Genomic DNA, 17,109 nt, shown 5'->3' with positions numbered 1-17,109 from the left:
TTATTAAATTGTTACCAGCAGCATAGTTACAGTCACCAATGCTCTGGGTAACATGAAAACATCCTAACCAGCTTTGCTAGGATGAGTTAAATGGTCAGAGTTTGGTTGGGGGCTAAAGCTTAAGAGGGTGTGAATGATGTTGAATGAGGTTAGACAAAGAAGAGCTCTCCAGTAGTTTTCTCAAAAGTGAGGTTATAAGTTTGTCACCTTTCAAAGCAGAATTACTTTCCCATTGTTCCTCAACTGCAGTGTATGATATACCATTGTCTAGCTCTGTGTCTCTGCTTTTATCATATGTCAAATTTTGCTACATAAGACCGAATCAAGGTGGTCGGTCACATATGTGGGAACTCCTTCAAGACTGTTGGAAAAGCATCCAGGTGAAGCTGGTTGAGAGAAATCCAAGAGTGTGCAAAGTTGTCATCAAGGCAAAGGGTGGCGACTTTGAAGAATCTAAAATCTAAAATATATTTGATTTGTTTAAAACTTTTTGGGGTTACTACATGATTTCATATGTGTTATTTCATAGGTTTGACGTCTTCATTTTTTATTATACAGTGTAGAAAATAGTAAAAATAAAGAAACACTTTTGACTGGTACTTTTGACTGGTACTGTGTGTGTTTTATGATTTAGCATTAACATCCTTGAACATCGCTCACATACACAATGATACACAAGGTACCACACAAAGAATCTGTACAAAGATACAACATCATTGTTATACGCAAGATGTGAACGTTGTCTGTCAAAGGACTTGTATCAGATGGAATGACTCCATCTACCGACGTTAAGGCTAATCTGAAGATGGTGCTGGCTAAAGCTAAAACTGGCGAGTGTAGAGAGTATAGAGATATTGTTATCCATGTCGGCACCAACGATGTTAGGATGAAACAGTCAGGGGTCACCAAGTGCAACATAGCTTCAGCGTGTAAATCAGCTAGAAAGATGTATCGGCATCGAGTAATTGTCTCTGGCCCCCTCCCAGTTAGGGGGAGTGATGAGCTCTACGCAGAGTCTCACAACTCAATCGCTGGTTGAAAACTGTTTTCTGTCCCTTCCAAAAGATAGTCCCCGCAGCCGGACAACTTTCTCACGGTTTCTGGAAGGAAATGCTGTAGGAACGCTCAACTGGTGTCACTCATTCAGCAGACAGAAACTTTCAACCGGTTTTCCCCATTAAGCAGCGGGTCGGAGTCAGAGGCCGAGTCTTCTCTGGTCTCTACTCCATTTTATTATGTTTGCAATTGCAACAAATAATCTGCTCAGACCCCAACCAAGGAGCATCAAAAGTCGTGCTATAAATTCACAGACAACACAAAGATTCCTTGATGCCCTTCCAGACTCCCTCTGACTACCCAAGGACGTCAGAGGACAAAAATCAGTTAACCACCTAACTGAGGAGCTCAATTTAAACAATACCCTAGATGCAGTTGCACCCCTAAAAACTAAAAACATTTCTCATAAGAAACTAGCTCCCTGGTATACAGAAAATACCCGAGCTCTGAAGCAAGCTTCCAGAAAATTGGAACGGAAATGGCGCCACACCAAACTGGAAGTCTCCCGACTAGCTTGGAAAGACAGTACTGTGCAGTACCGAAGAGCCCTCACTGCTGCTCGATCATCCTATTTTTCCAACTTAATTGAGGAAAATAAGAACAATCCAATATTTATTTTTGATACTGTCACAAAGCTAACTAAAAAGCAGCATTCCCCAAGTGAGGATGGCTTTCACTTCATAGGTAATAAATTCATGAACTTCTTTGAGGAAAATATCATGATTATTAGAAAGCAAATTACGGACTCCTCATTAAATCTGCGTATTCCTTAAAAGCTCAGTTGTCCTGAGTCTGCACAACTCTGCCAGGACCTAGGATCAAGAAATACACTCAAGTGTTTTAGTACTATATCTCTTGACACAATGATGAAAATAATCATGGCCTCTAAACCTTCAAGCTGCAAACTGGACCCTATTCCAACTAAACTACTGAAAGATCTGCTTCCTGTGCTTGGCCCTCCTATGTTGAACATGATAAACGGCTCTCTATCCACCGGATGTGTACCAAACTCACTAAAAGTGGCAGAAATAAAGCCTCTCTTGAAAAAGACAAACCTTGACCCAGAAAATATAAAAAACTATCGGCCTATATCGAATCTTCCATTCCTCTCAATTTTTTTTGAAAAGGCTGTTGCGCAGCAACTCACTACCTTCCTGAAGACAAACAATGTATACGAAATGTTTCAGTCTGGTTTTAGACCCCATCATAGCACTGAGACTGCACTTGTGAAGGTGGTAAATGACCTTTTAATGGCATCAGACCAAGGCTCTGCATCTGTCCTCGTGCTTGTAGACCTTAGTGCTGCTTTTGATACCATCGATCACCACATTCTTTTGGAGAGATTGGAAACCAAAATTGGTCTACACGGACAAGTTCTGGCCTGGTTTCGATCTTATCTGTAGGAAAGATATCCGTTTGTCTCTGTGAATGGCTTGTCGTCTGACAAATCAACTGTAAATGTCGGTGTTCCTCAAGATTCCGTTTTAGGACCACTATTGTTTTCACTATATATTTTACCTCTTGGGGATGTCATTCGAAAACATAATATTAACTTTCACTGCTATGCGGATGACACACAGCTGTACATTTCAATGAAACATGGTGAAGCACCAAAATTGCCCTCGCTAGAAGCATGTGTTTCAGACATAAAGAAGTGGATGGCTGCAAACTTTCTACTTTTAAATTCGGACAAAACAAAGATGCTTGTTCTAGGTCCCAAGAAACAAATAGATATTCTGTTGAATCTGACAATTAATCTTAATGGTTGTACAGTCGTCTCAAATAAAACTGTGAAGGACCTCGGGGTTACTCTGTACCCTGATCTCTCTTTTGACGAACATATCAAGACTGTTTCAAGGACAGCTTTTTTCCATCTACGTAACATTGCAAAAACCAGACATTTTCTGTCCAAAAATGATGCAGAAAAATTAATCCAAGCTTTTGTTACTTCTAGGTTAGACTACTGCAATGATCTACTTTCTGGCTACCCAGATAAAGCACTAAATAAACTTCAGTTAGTGCTAAATACGGCTGCTAGAATCCTGTCTAGAACCAACAAATTTGATCATATTACTCCAGTGCTAGCCTCCCTACACTGGCTTCGTGTTAAGGCAAGGGCTGATTTCAAGGTTTTACTGCTAACCTACAAAGCATTACATGGGCTTGCTCCTACCTATCGCTCTGATTTGGTCCTGGCATACATATCTACACATACGCTACAGTCACAAGACGCAGGCCTACTAATTGTCCCTAGAATTTCTAAGCAAACAGCTGGAAGCAGGGCTTTCTGCTATAGAGCTCAATTTTTATGGAATGGTCTGCCTACCCATGTGAGAGACGCAAACTCGGTCTCAACCTTGAAGTCTTTACTGAAGCCTCATCTCTTCAGTGGGTCATATGATTGAGTGTAGTCTGGCCCAGGAGTGTGAAGGTGAACGGAAAGGCTCTGGAGCAACGAACTGCCCTTGCTGTCTCTGCCTGGCCGGTTCCCCTCTTTCCACGGGGATTCACTGCCTCTAACCATATTACAGGGGCTGAGTCACTGGCTCATGCCGTCCCTAGGACCATGCCTCAGGACTTCCTGGCATGATGACTCCTTGCTGTCTCCAGTCCACCTGGCCGTGCTGCTGCTCCAGTTTCAACTGGTCTGCCTGCGGCTATGGAATCCTGACCTGTTCACCGGACGTGCTACCTGTCCCAGACCTATTATTTGACCATGCTGGTCATTTACGAACATTTGAACATCTTGGCCATGTTCTGTTATAATCTCCACCCGGCACAGCCAGAAGAGGACTGGCCACCCCTCATAGCCTGGTTCCTCTCTAGGTTTCTTCCTAGGTTTTGGCCTTTCTAGGGAGTTTTTCCTAGCCAAGGTGCTTCAACACCTGCATTGCTTGCTGTTTGGGGTTTTAGCCTGGGTTTATGTACAGCACTTTGAGTTATCAGCTGATGTACGAAGGGCTATATAAATACATTTGATTTGATTAGATGTTTTTGATTTGATAAGGAAACGAGGCCCCGTAACAGTTCATAGCAGTCTGGAGAGAAAAGGAGGTCAGAACTCGCTCTCCTCCAGTATCTCCTCCATGGTCTCTCCCAGCGTCATCTCTCCGTCACTACCTGACAAACTCTTCCTGGTGTGGAACTCCAATCCTCCCATTTCTCTCCCCCTTCCTCTCCACCCTGCCACCGCCCCTCCTTCTCCCCCTCCTCTGTCCCCCTGCCAGGCCACCTGCAGCAGGTGTGAGTGTGTGGCAGGCCCACCCTCCTCCTCCTCATATGATTTGTTTTGATGGGAGCGTCGGCCTCTGGAGCACTTCCACAGGTGTTTGAGGGGCGCATCCCGGTAGTCAATACAGGGCGTGACCTGGAAGTGGTTCGTAAACCGGAAGAGCTGCCAGTGCTTCTTCAGCTCCGCCTGGAACTGGAGAAAATAGATTTATGTTGGTGTTTAATTGATTTATTATTTCCCATTATGATTTGTTAGCCTAACACTTAAGACTACAGTACATTTAACTGATAGTTTGTGGATAGCTACCTCTCCATTGGCGAAGCAGTACAGCACAGAAACCAAGAATCCCTGAGAGAGAGGTATGACAGTGATTGGCATTACTCTACTGGCTCATTTTCCAATGCATTTTTTTATCAGGACTAATTTCTCCCACTAAATGTTGTTCTCAATGGGATCTGGGTGCTTTCTTTTCTATCCTCAACAGGAACATAAATCAATGGAAACATAAGAAAACATTGTTATGTTCTTGTTGTGACATGCGGCCATTGTTCTCAGTTCTCACCTGGAAGGAGCTGAGGGTGAGGTTGATGACGTTCCTGGCATAGCGGGTGTTTCCCTCCACACACTCGTCAATCAGGAGAGTGAAAACCACCTCGTGGATTCCCAGTAAAGGGATCAGGACTAGTGTAGCCCTGGCCAAGCTTAGAGGAAAGGAAAGGCGTTATGGCATTCAGACAGTACTGGGGTTTTACTCCTGTAACAGATCAGTCACCCTTTTGAGAAACAGTACCTGTATCTGTAGTCTGTGAATCTCACTTGGTCTGCTTTTAACTTTGAGAGCAGCAGCATTAGTATTTTGATGAATATGTAGAAAATGACCTGCAACACAAATCAATTAAAAAATGTTTCTGTAAAACAGTAAGATTGTCCAGGTTTTTAGTCTGGTGTGTCAAAACGGTGTCTTTAAAGAACAGAAACCCCATGTTATTGTCATCAGTGCACCCTAACTATTCTGCCCTATAGATATGCTGATGACCACATATGACAACCACTACTCTGGCTGAAGTCTATGTCACTTGGTCTCTACTGACTACTGATCTACACTTTGTCTCTACTAACTACTGATCTTACAGACATCCCAAAATCAGTGTGAAATCAGTGAGAAATCACTGGAACGCTGAGGAGAACTGATGCCCCCAGTGTGTCAGTCTATATGGTTTGATGAATGATTTATCATTGTGTTACGTTGTTAGGTATCAGTCCCCCTCCCCTGCCCATAGACGAGCACTGCACTCGTCCTGGAGAAGCTACCGGCGCCAAACGGTAGTGTTGAAGCGGATCCCGTTTGAGTTGCGTTGGTCATCTCACAGTCAGGAACATGGAAGGCTTCAATTTGTTAGTAGGCCTAAGACGCAGATGTCAGCAGCAGGATAAACTCCAATCACAGGTGAAGACTAGTTAGTTAGCTATCCTGTTGAAACAATCCGATTCACATAATCTACATACGTTATCAGCTGATAGCCCGCCCCTATTTGCTCTCTCTTTGAGCAGAAGGCTATAAGCTTGCTTGCAATGGGGTTTTGCAGAAAATAAAGGCCTATGCTAAAATATATATATATTACTAATAATAATGAAAAATAATCAATACACTGAGTATACCAAACATTAGGAACACCTTCCTGATATGGAGTTGCTCATAGAACAGCGTCAATTTGTTGGGACATGGACTATACAAGGTGTTGAAAGCGTTCCACGTGGATGCTGGCTCATGTCGACTCCAATGCTTCCCACAGTTGTGTCAAGATGGCTGGATTTCCTTTGGGTTGTGGACCATTCTTGAAAAACCCAGCAGTGTTGCAGTTCTTGACACCTGTACACCTGGCACCTACTACTATACCCCATTCAAAGGCACTTCAGTATTTTGTCTTGCCCATTGACAATCTGAATGACACACATACAAAATCCATATGTCAATTGGCTCAAGGCTTAAAAGTCCTTCTTTAACCTGTCTCCTCCTCTTCATCTACACTGATTGAAGTGGATTTAACAAGTGACATTAATAAGGGATCATTGCTTTCACCTGGATTCACCTGGTCAATCTGTCTATTAAAACCTTCCCTAACCAGAAACCGTGGATTGATGACAGCATTCGCGCAAAACTGAAAGCACATACCACCGCATTTAATCATGGTACCACTGCATTTAATCATGGCAAGGTGACTGGAAACATGTACCATAGCATTTAATCATGGTAGCACTGCATTTAATCATGGCAAGGCGACTGGAAACATGGCCGAATACAAATAGTGTAGTTATTCCCTCCGTAAGGCAATCAAACAAACAAAGCGTCAGTATAGAGACAAAGTGGAGTCGCAATTCAACGGCTCAAACAAGAGACGCATGTGGCAGGGTCTACAGACAATCACGGATTACAAAAAGAAAACCAGCCCCGTTGCGGAGATCGACATCTTGCTCCCAGACAATTTAAGCAACTTCTTTGCGCGCTTTGAGGACAATACAGCGCCACTGACACGGCCTCTACCAAAGACTGTGGGCTCTCCTTCTCCGTGGCCAATATGAGTAAAACATTTAAACTTGTTAACCCTCGCAATGTTCCCGGCCCAGATGGCATCCCAGTCCTCAGAACACGCGCAGACCAGCTGGTGTATTTATGGACATATCCAATCAATCCCTATCCCAGTCTGCTGTCCCGAAATGCATTAAGATGGCCACCATTGTTCCTGTTCCCAAGAAAGCTAAGGTAACTGAACTAAATGATTATCGCCATGTAGCACTCACTTCTATCATCATGAAGTGCTTTGATAGACTAGTCAAGGATCACATCACCTCCACCCTACCTGTCACCCTAGACCCACTCCAATTTGCTTACCGCCCCAATAGGTCCACAGACGATGCAATCTCAACCCCACTGCACACTGCCCTAACCCATCTAGACAAGAGGAATACCTATGTGAGAATGCTGTTCATCGACTACAGCTCGGCATTTAACACCATAGTGCCCTCCAAGCTCGTCATCAAGCTCGAGACCCTGGGTCTCGACCACGCCCTGTGCAACTGGGTACTGGACTTCCTGACGGGCCGCCCCCAGGTGGTGAGGGTAGGCAACAACATTTCCACCCCGCTGATCCTCAACACTGGGGCCCCAAAAGGGTGCGTTCTGAGCCCTCTCCTGTACTCCCTGTTCACCCACGACTGCGTGGCCACGCACGCCTCCAACTCAATCATCAAGTTTCCGGACGACAGTGGTAGGCTTGATTACCAACAACGACGAGACGGCCTACAGGGAGGAGGTGAGGGCCCTAGGAGTGTGGTGTCAGGAAAATAACCTCACACTCAACGTCAACAAAACTAAGGAGATGATTGTGGACTTCACGAAACAACAGAGGGAACACCCCCCTAATCACATTGATGGAACAGTAGTGGAGAGGGTAGTAAGTTTTAAGTTCCTCGGCGTACACATCACAGACAAACTGAATTGGTCCACCCACACAGACAGCATCGTGAAGAAGGGGCAGCAGCGCCTCTTCAACCTCAGGAGGCTGAAGAAATTTGGCTTGTCACCAAAAGCACTCACAAACTTCTACAGATGCACAATCGAGAGCATCCTGTCGGGCTGTATCACCGCCTGGTATGGCAACTGCTCCGCCCACAACCGGCACTCCAGAGGGTAGTGAGGTCTGCACAACGCATCACCGGGGGCAAACTACCTGCCCTCCATGACACCTACACCACCCGATGTCACAGGAAGGCCATAAAGATCATCAAGGACAACAACCACCCGAGCCACTGCCTGTTCACCCCGTTATCATCCAGAAGGCGAGGTCAGTACAGGTGCATCAAAGCTGGGACCGAGAGACTGAAAAACAGCCTCTATCTCAAGGCCATCAGACTGTTAAACAGCCACCACTAACATTGAGTGGCTGCTGCCAACACACTGACTCAACTCCAGCCACTTTAATAATGGGAATTGATGGGAAATGATGTAAAATATATCACTAGCCACTTTAAACAATGCTACCTAATATAATGTTTACTTACCCTACATTATTCATCTCATAATGTATATGTATATACTGTACTCTATCATCTACTGCATCTTTATGTAATACATGTATCACTAGCCACTTTAACTATGCCACTTTGTTTACATACTCATCTCATACTGCACTCAATACCATCTACTGTATCTTGCCTATGCCGCACTCACTCATATATCTTTATGTACATATTATTTATCCCCTTACACTTGTGTGTATAAGGTAGTAGTTTTGGAATTGTTAGCTAGATTACTTGTTGGTTATTACTGCATTGTCGGAACTAGAAGCACAAGCATTTCGCTACACTCGCATTAACATCTGCTAACCATGTGTATGTGACAAATAAAATTGGATTTGATTTGATTTGAGGTTAGATTAGAGTAATGAGCCCATTCCAGGACCAGGGACCAGACAGAATCTGGGACGAACAACCGTTTAGCCGTGCCCCTCGAGCCTAAACAGGAGGTAGGGAGGATGGTCTCTGGGTCAGACGGAGTAGCAGCGGAGCTATGCAAGCGAGAGAGGGCATCAGGCTTCACATTCTTGGACCCAGGGCGGTAGGAGATGGTGAAATTGAAACGAGTGAACAGAGCCCAACGAGCCTGCCTTGAATTGAGGCACTTGGCAGTGCAGAGATATTCCAGATTCTTATGGTCAGTCCACACTAGGAATGGATGTTCCGCCTTTTTTAGCAAGTGACTCCATTCCTCCAACGTCATAGTTCCTCTCCGCGGGATAGTTAAGGAAAACGCATAGATACAGCTTTTGGTCCTGGGCAGAATGCTGGGACAGGACTGGCCGCACTCCAACGTCCGAGGCGTTGACCTCCACCATGAACAGATGGGATGGGTCCGGATGGATTAAGATGGGGGCTGTAGTGAACCGATGCTTGAGATCTGAAAATGCCCGGTCACAGCTGGGGATCATGTGAACGGAACATTGGGTGAGGTGAGTGCAGAGAGGGGGGAAGCCAGGGTGCTGTAGACCCGTATGAAGCAGCGGTAGAAATTAGCATATCCTAGGAAACATTGCAGCTGCACTCTGGATGTGGTTTGGGGCCACTACACCACCGCTCTCACCTTGTCTGGATCCATCTGAATGTTTCCGGCAGCAATGACGTATGCCAGAAAGGAGATAGCAGAACGATTAAATTCTTACTTCTCCGCCTTGACAAACAACTGGTTCTCAAGGAGGCACTGCAGGACTTGTGTGATGTGGAGAACATGCTCCTGAACTGAACGGGAAAAGACAAGGATGTTGTCAAGGTAGACAAACACAAACCAGTTCAACATGTCACAGAGCACTCATTAATCAGAGCCTGGAACACTGCAGGAGTGTTGGTCAGTCCGAATGGCATAACCAGATACTTGTAGTGCCCGCTAGCTGTGTTAAAGGCTGTCTTCCATTCCTCTCCTTCCAACTTCGAGAATTCAGTCGCCCCTGGAGGCTCAAAAGCTGAGGAGAGGAGTGGTAGCGGGTTGCGGTTTTTACCGGCCCCAGTAGTCGATTCACGGGGCACCAGCAGGGGAGGAAGAAGGACGAATGAACCCTGCCCCCAGAGAGTCCTCAATGTACCCTTCCATAGTCTTGATCTCCGGACCCGACAGGGATTAAAGCCGCCCCCGAGGCGGTGTAGTGCCAGGGAGGAGGTCAATGGCACAGTCATAGGGTTGATGCGGAGGAAGAGATGTGGTGCGGGTCTTGTTGAAAACCTTTTGGAGGTCTTGATACTCCGCAGGAATGGCAGAGAGAGCCGAGGCTTTATCCAAGTCCACAGGAAGACAGCCAGGGGCGGACCACGCCACCTTGAGGCAATGCACATGGCAGAACGGGCTCCAACCCATGTTGGAACCCATAGCCCAGTCAATCAGGAGGTTGTGCCTCTCCCTACTGCATTCCCATAGTTGACCATAGATCCTTATGGTCAAGGGAGTCGAGGTCCAAGGGCAGTTCCCGGGCTGCGAGCTCGTCCTTTATTCCTTCCGATAATCCATGATGGAACATGTCGAACAGGGATCCCGGGTTCCAGGCACTCTCTGCGGCTAAAGTGCGAAAGTCTACTTTGTAGTCTGCCACACTATGGGAGTCTTGACGCAATTGAAGTAGCTTCCGCCTCTCTCCCAGACAACGGAGAGTCGAACACCTTCCTTACTTCTGCCACAAAATCCTCCAGCCTACGGCGATTGCTCACACATCAGCATTATAAGATATGCTATCTTAGAATCGTCCAACGGAAACGAAGAGGGCTGCAGCTCAAAAATGAAGGAGCACTGGGAGAGAAACACCCAGCAGATTCCAGAATCCCCAGTGTAGCGCTTCAGAAGGGGAAGCCGGATTCTCGGGAAGCCGGGGTAGGATGGGAAGAAGCACCGCTAGTAGCGGGGTTACTGAGAGTCTGGGAGGCTTCCATTGTTGCTTCCTGCCTAATAGATAGTCTGCGGAATTGTTCCAACACTGCACTAATGGCATGGTCATGGTGTTCCGCCAAGGTGTGGAATCCTTCCACAAGGTTATGTAGTAACTCTTCATGTCTTCCAATGGTGGCTCCTTGTGAAGAGATAGTGTTGCAGAGATGGTCCAAATCTGCTGGATCAGTCATGACTACTTTGTACTATCACGACTCAGGATATGACCCAGGGAAGACTACTAAACAAAACTTGAGAACAGGAGAAATGGGCAAGATGCTGGTAAGACTTGACATAACAAGACAAACTGGCAACAGACAAACTGATAACGCAGGTATAAATACCCAGGGGATACTGGATAAAAATAGGAGTCACCTGGTGGGTGGTGGAGACAAGCACAAGACAGGTGAAACAGATCAGGGTGTGACACAAATAAGCAAAGATAATCGACAGTCCATCATTGCTTTAAGACATGAAGGTCAGTCAATGCGGAAAATTTCAAGAACTTTGAAAGTTTCTTCAAGTGCAGTCTCAAAAACCATCAAGCGCTATGATGAAACTGTCTCTCATCAGGATCGCCACAGGAAAGGAAGACCCAGAGTTAACTTTGCTGCAGAGGATAAGTTCATTAGAGTTACCAGCCTCAGAAATCATCAATTAACTGCATTTCAGATTGGAGCAGACAAATCTCAACATCAACTGTTCAGAGGAGACTGCATGAATTGTCATGGTCAAATTGCTGCAAAGAAACCACTACTAAAGGACACCAAAAATAATAAGAAATTTGCTTGGGGCAAGAAACATGTGCAATGGACATTAGACCGGTGGAAATCTGTCCTTTGGTCTGATGAGTCGAAATTTGAGATTTTTGGTTCCAACCACGGTGGCTTTGTGAGATACAGAGTGGGTAAATGGATGATCTCCGCATGTGTGGTTCCCACCGTGAAGCATGGAGGAGGAGGTGTGATGGTGTGGGGGTGCTTTGTTGGTGACACAGTCAGTGATTTATTTAGAATTCAAGGCACACTTAACCAGCATAGCTACAACAGCATTCTCCAGCGATATGCCATCCCATCTGGTTTGCGGTTAGTGGGACTATCATTTGTTTTTCAACAGGACCATGACCCAACACACCCCCAGGCTGTCAGATGAGCTGGTCCCCACAATCACCAGACCTCAACCCAATTGAGTTGGTTTGGGATGAGTTGGACTGCAGAGTGATGGAAAAGCAGCCAACAAGTGCTCAGCATATGTGGGAACTCCTTCAAGACTGTTGGAAAAGCATTCCAGGTGAAGCTGGATAAGACAATGCCAAGAGTGTGCAAAGCTGTCATCAAGGCAAAGGGTGGCTACTTTGAAGAATCAAAAATATAAAATATATTTTGATTTGTTTAATACTGTTTTTGTTACTACATGATTCCATATGTGTTATTTCATAGTTTTAATATCTCCACTATTATTCTACAATATAGAAATGAGTAAAAATAAAGAAAAACCCTTGCATGAGTAGCTGTGTCCAAACTTTTAACTGGTACTGTATATATACACACTCATTTGGCTTAATTAGCTTTGAATGTAAGAAAATTAAGTCAACAGGTTTTTTTTGGGGGGGGGGGGGCTTTTTTCACTTTGAGCACCTTTCTCTCCAAGGTCCGTGCACGGCCCTGGTTGGCTGCTACTCACCAACACAGATACAGTGATCGGACCTCTTATTATCCACCAGATCCATCTATCCTGATTGGCCCAGCACCTTAGGACAGAAGATTTTCAAACCAGATTTAGGCCTAGAGTATCAGCTTATAGCATAGACGTATTGGGTAAGTACACAGATCACTACTGATTGATTACTTTATGCGAAAAGCCAGAAATATGATCAGAAGTGTTGAAATGAGAGGAAATGCTCCCAAAATACTTACCCTTCATTTTCAAATAAAACTTTGGTAACTGTCCATGGTACCACAAACACGAATGGAGTACCTTTAGGAAGAACAAAGAGTATTTTGTTGCCGTAGTTGTTAATATATCTTCATTAGATCCTTAACCTAGCCAATGAACATGTCTTTGAAACATTAGAACCTGACCCCAGCCAATGAGCATGTATCTCTTGAGCAGCCGTCTCTTGGTGAGGACGGCGGTGAAGAGGAGAGTGTGGAGGAAGATGGCTTCCACCAGGAGCCAGAAGTAGTTACAGGCTACAAAATACTCCATGGACATCCGGGAGGCCTTACATACCACCGCTATCTACAGGAAGAGGAGAGACTATTCAATATTAGAAATGATACTGCCTTGTTAAATATATTACATTACACTGCCTTGTTAAATATATACATTACACTGCCTTGTTAAATATATACATTACACTGCCTTGTTAAATATATACATTACACTGCCTTGTTAAATATATACATTACACTGCCTTGTTAAATATATACATTACACTGCCTTGTAAAATGTAAATTACACTGCAGAAATACAGTGTAGACATTGTTAATGTTGTAAATGACTATTGTAGCTGGAAAAGGCAGATGTTTTTATGGAATATCTACATAGGTGTACAGAGGCCCATTATCAGCAACCATCACTCCTGTGTTCCAATGGCACGTTGTGTTAGCTAATCCAAGTTTATCATTTTAAAAGGCTAATTGATCATTAGAAAACCCTTTTGCAATTATGTTAGCAAAGCTGAAAACTGTTGTCCTGATTAAAGAAGCAATAAAACTGGCCTTCTTTAGACTAGTTGAGTATCTGGAGCATCAGCATTTGTGGGTTTGATTACAGGCTCAAAATTGCCAGAAACAAAGACTTTCTTCTGAAACTCGTCAGTCTATTCTTGTTCTGAGTAATGAAGGCTATTCCATGTGAGATATTGCCAAGAAACTAAAGAACTCGTACAATGCTGTGTACTACACCCTTCACTATTTAATGAAACAGCCAGTTGAGGACTTGTGAGGAGTCTGTTTCTCAGACTAGACACTCTAATGTACTTGCCCTCTTGCTCAGTTGTGCACCGGGGCCTCTCACTCCTCTTTCTATTCTGGTTAGAGATAGTTTGCACTGTTCTGTGAAGGGAGTAGTACACATCGTTGTACGAGATCTTTAGTTTCTTGGCAATTTCTCGCATGGAATAGCCTTCATTTCTCAGAACAAGAATAGACTGACGAGTTTCAGAAGAAAGTTATTTTTTTTCTGGCCATTTTGAGCTTATATCATAAGAAATAAATATTCTGAAGGTAATTTCTAATTAAATTCTCTGCAGGAGATGAATACCACTGAGTTGGAGTATGAGTTCCACCCTGGGTCGTCAATGGGTAGCTTGGTGTACATGACATGTAAAACGATCTCCTTTATGAAAACGGCTATGGCTCTCATCATGAACGACACAAACAGATTCATGTGGATGTAGTTCCTCGTACAGTGGAGCTTCCTGGAAGAGACAGAGGTTGGCATTGACTCAAAACCACCACTGACTATTTAGTGTGGAAGTTGATTTTGTTATTATGTGATTAAGATAAGTGCCCAGTACATAGGCAATCCAACGTAGTTGTTCTAATGTCATTTATAGTGATCGACAACATCTGTGATCTTGTTATTCTACCTCCCCTGATATCCGTTACATATTATACACTGACATTGAACACTGACTAGTGGGTTTCAATCGATGCCGTGACTAAGGAGAATGTCATTCATTTGCAATCATGTCATCGCCCAACCATAGTAGAATTCATCATATAACCATCATCAACATGTGTCTAAGCTGTTGATGCTGACCGCTTGACGCTGACCCCTTGACACTGACCTGAGAATGCCCATGAGGAGAGTGGCCAGAGAGAGGGAGAAGAGGGACAGACCGTAGCCGACGATGGAGATAACCCTCAGTGCTCCTTGGCGAAACACCTCATTCTCCTGGAAAACAACAGACAAACAAAAGTAAAAGAGGTGACCTTTGACCTCGATGGAACGTTCTGCTTTTTATCTGGATTTATGTTTGAAAATTCGGTTACAAGGCCTTTTCATAAGGTTTCCTCACAGCCTTTCCCTCACCTCGGCTTCAAAGAAACGTTTCTCATCGCATTCTCTCTGGTCCCGCCAGGCCTCCGAAGAATTCTCCTGGAGTCGCCAGCTCCCATTGGACAGACACTGCCTGTACACACTCCTGGAGTCATCTGGGTCAGGAAAAGGAACCAATAGGAGAGATGTGCTCACGAGCTAACCATGTTGGAAGATACGTTTAACTTTCTACTTTGGTAGAAATGGTATTATGTCATGTTGTGCCATCACGTGACATAATGGATATGGAACGTGTGTGAGACGAAGCCTGGAGACTCACCCTCTGTGACCCAGGGGAGGTAAGAAGGACAGGGCACTGACACGTTACCAGGAGCTGAGTGGGGCCAACACACAAATAGGTCAACCGTCCCGTTACAGTAGGTTCCTGAAAGGACAAACAAGGACAGAGTAAAGAGGCAAACTGAAAAGTACATGATAAAAAAAGTGCTACTGCTTATCTCAAAATTAATTAAAACTTAAAATTAATTTCCATACAGATGAATTGCAGCACTGACAGTCTGGCTGCAGTACAATTACAATACACATTGTAGCAGAAACATGCTACAATGATACGTGCTAGTGGCCAGGGCCAAAAACAAAACTGCTCACCAGTTCCTGAGAAGTAGCTTTCTGCTAAAATCCTGGTGCAGTTCTCCCTATATTCATTCCTTTTAGAGATCAACTCTTTAAGCGTCAGCTTCATGGCATCAGCTAATGGGGGATCCTAATGAAAATACAACACAATCAATCACAGAACCACCACCTTTCATGTCAAATAAGAAAATCCCCAAAGAATAGTCCATGAAAAATGATTAATGTTTACCACCCCCGGGCCCCAACAATGTGTCAGGAAGATAGAGGGGTATGTGGTTGGAGTGAGAGTCCACAAGATGGCAGTGTTTGAGTAGAATTCACGCTGAGGTATCTAACTGCTCAACCTCAATCGTCTTAGGAGTCTGTTTAGGCAATTTCACAAGCCTAGGGCTCAATTCAATCCGTGTCGCCGAATTTCAGCGCTATCTCACAATTGAAATGTACAGGTAATTTCCGATTGAGCTGCAACAACAACATATCCAGGGTGAAAAGGTCCATTGCAGACATTTTTATCTCAATATCAAATTATTTCTGGGTAAAAATTAAGTACCTTACTGTGATTGTAAAAACAAAAAAAGCTTCTTGGCAAAGACAAATCATTTTGCCAGGACTGTCTGTCTGGGAGTGGTCTGAATGGGGAGGGATAGCTATTATTGGCAGAGAGGTTTGAAACTTTCCTTATTGGTCTATCACCTAATTTATCACCTGGTGACCTAAACTCCACCCCTCGAAAACAGGATACAATGAATTCAGGCGGTCTTTTCAAACAGCTCTTACAATAAAAAGTAATGATTATAATTTTCACAATTTCACAGTATAATTCCAACCTCAGTGTGGAAATGTATATAAAACACAGGAAATCATGTTTTTCACTGAACTGGGTCTTTAACTGTGAATGCAGTCTTCGCGAACACGCTGAACTTCGGTGATATACGGAGTGAATCGTGACCATAATATCATGTGGTCTATACTACTAGAAGTAAATATACCGGTATCATTTACTCTGAGGGGAGAAATAAAGTTAGGAGATTTAACCAGCAATGCCTCAGTTAGGCTGCATTTACACAGGCAGCCCAATTCAGATCTTTCATCAATTATGTGCATATCTGTTTCCCATCTGATTTTTTCAGCAACAACAACATAAAAACACATAAAATATGATCTTATAACTTCCAATTTATACCGCTTCCATATGGCTGCCCAATTCAGATATTTAAATATTTTGCCAATAATTGGGGTAATAAGTAGTTTCATTGCACATGAGCTGTCGTTGCCATGACAACCACCCCAAAATGTAAAGCAACAGAGATGGGAAATTAGCGTTGCGTTTGTGTGCTCCTTCAGATGCTACATCCATCTGATTCAGGTCACATGTAAAACTATGTGTGGACAGTCAGAAAAAAAAGATTAGAAATAACGAAAAAATCAGATTTGGGTTCTTACCTGCATTTTCATCATCTTGGTCCAAAACTTAAGATATCTTTACACATGCTTGGGCAGTGTCCTTTTTACCCCCTTTTTCTCCCAGATTTCGTTATTATGATTTTGTCTCATCGCTGCAACTCCCCAACTGGCTTGGGAGAGGCGAACGGGGAGTCATGCGTCCTCCGAAGCATGACCCGCCAAGCCCCGTTTCTTAACATCCGCTAGCTTAACCCAGAAGCCAGCTGCACCAATGTGGCGAAAGAAAAACACAGTTCAACTGATGACCGAAGTC

At 44.1% G+C, this 17,109-nt stretch overlaps 1 protein-coding gene across 1 annotated transcript in view; it reads right to left on the bottom strand.

The window, feature by feature from the left end:
* Positions 1 to 600: 600 nt before the first annotated feature.
* Positions 601 to 17,109, bottom strand: part of LOC110491307 (glucagon-like peptide 2 receptor) — a 34,269-nt gene continuing 17,760 nt past the window's right edge. The window contains exons 2-13 of the mRNA XM_021564662.3: positions 15,408 to 15,522; positions 15,079 to 15,183; positions 14,793 to 14,914; positions 14,548 to 14,654; positions 14,019 to 14,175; positions 12,833 to 12,992; positions 12,668 to 12,728; positions 12,435 to 12,501; positions 5,079 to 5,167; positions 4,851 to 4,989; positions 4,595 to 4,636; positions 601 to 4,480 (exon numbers count right to left, since the gene is read on the bottom strand). Coding sequence (XP_021420337.1) covers positions 4,112 to 4,480; positions 4,595 to 4,636; positions 4,851 to 4,989; positions 5,079 to 5,167; positions 12,435 to 12,501; positions 12,668 to 12,728; positions 12,833 to 12,992; positions 14,019 to 14,175; positions 14,548 to 14,654; positions 14,793 to 14,914; positions 15,079 to 15,183; positions 15,408 to 15,522 — 1,533 coding nt within the window. The 3' untranslated portion in view covers positions 601 to 4,111. The remainder of the gene's footprint in view (positions 4,481 to 4,594; positions 4,637 to 4,850; positions 4,990 to 5,078; positions 5,168 to 12,434; positions 12,502 to 12,667; positions 12,729 to 12,832; positions 12,993 to 14,018; positions 14,176 to 14,547; positions 14,655 to 14,792; positions 14,915 to 15,078; positions 15,184 to 15,407; positions 15,523 to 17,109) is intronic.

The sequence above is a fragment of the Oncorhynchus mykiss genome, chromosome 16 (genome assembly GCF_057628025.1).
Source record: "Oncorhynchus mykiss isolate SJ-2025 chromosome 16, ASM5762802v1, whole genome shotgun sequence".
Lineage (NCBI taxonomy): Eukaryota > Metazoa > Chordata > Actinopteri > Salmoniformes > Salmonidae > Oncorhynchus > Oncorhynchus mykiss.
Note: the sequence above shows the minus strand (reverse complement) of the source record. Positions and strands in the feature narration are given on the sequence as shown.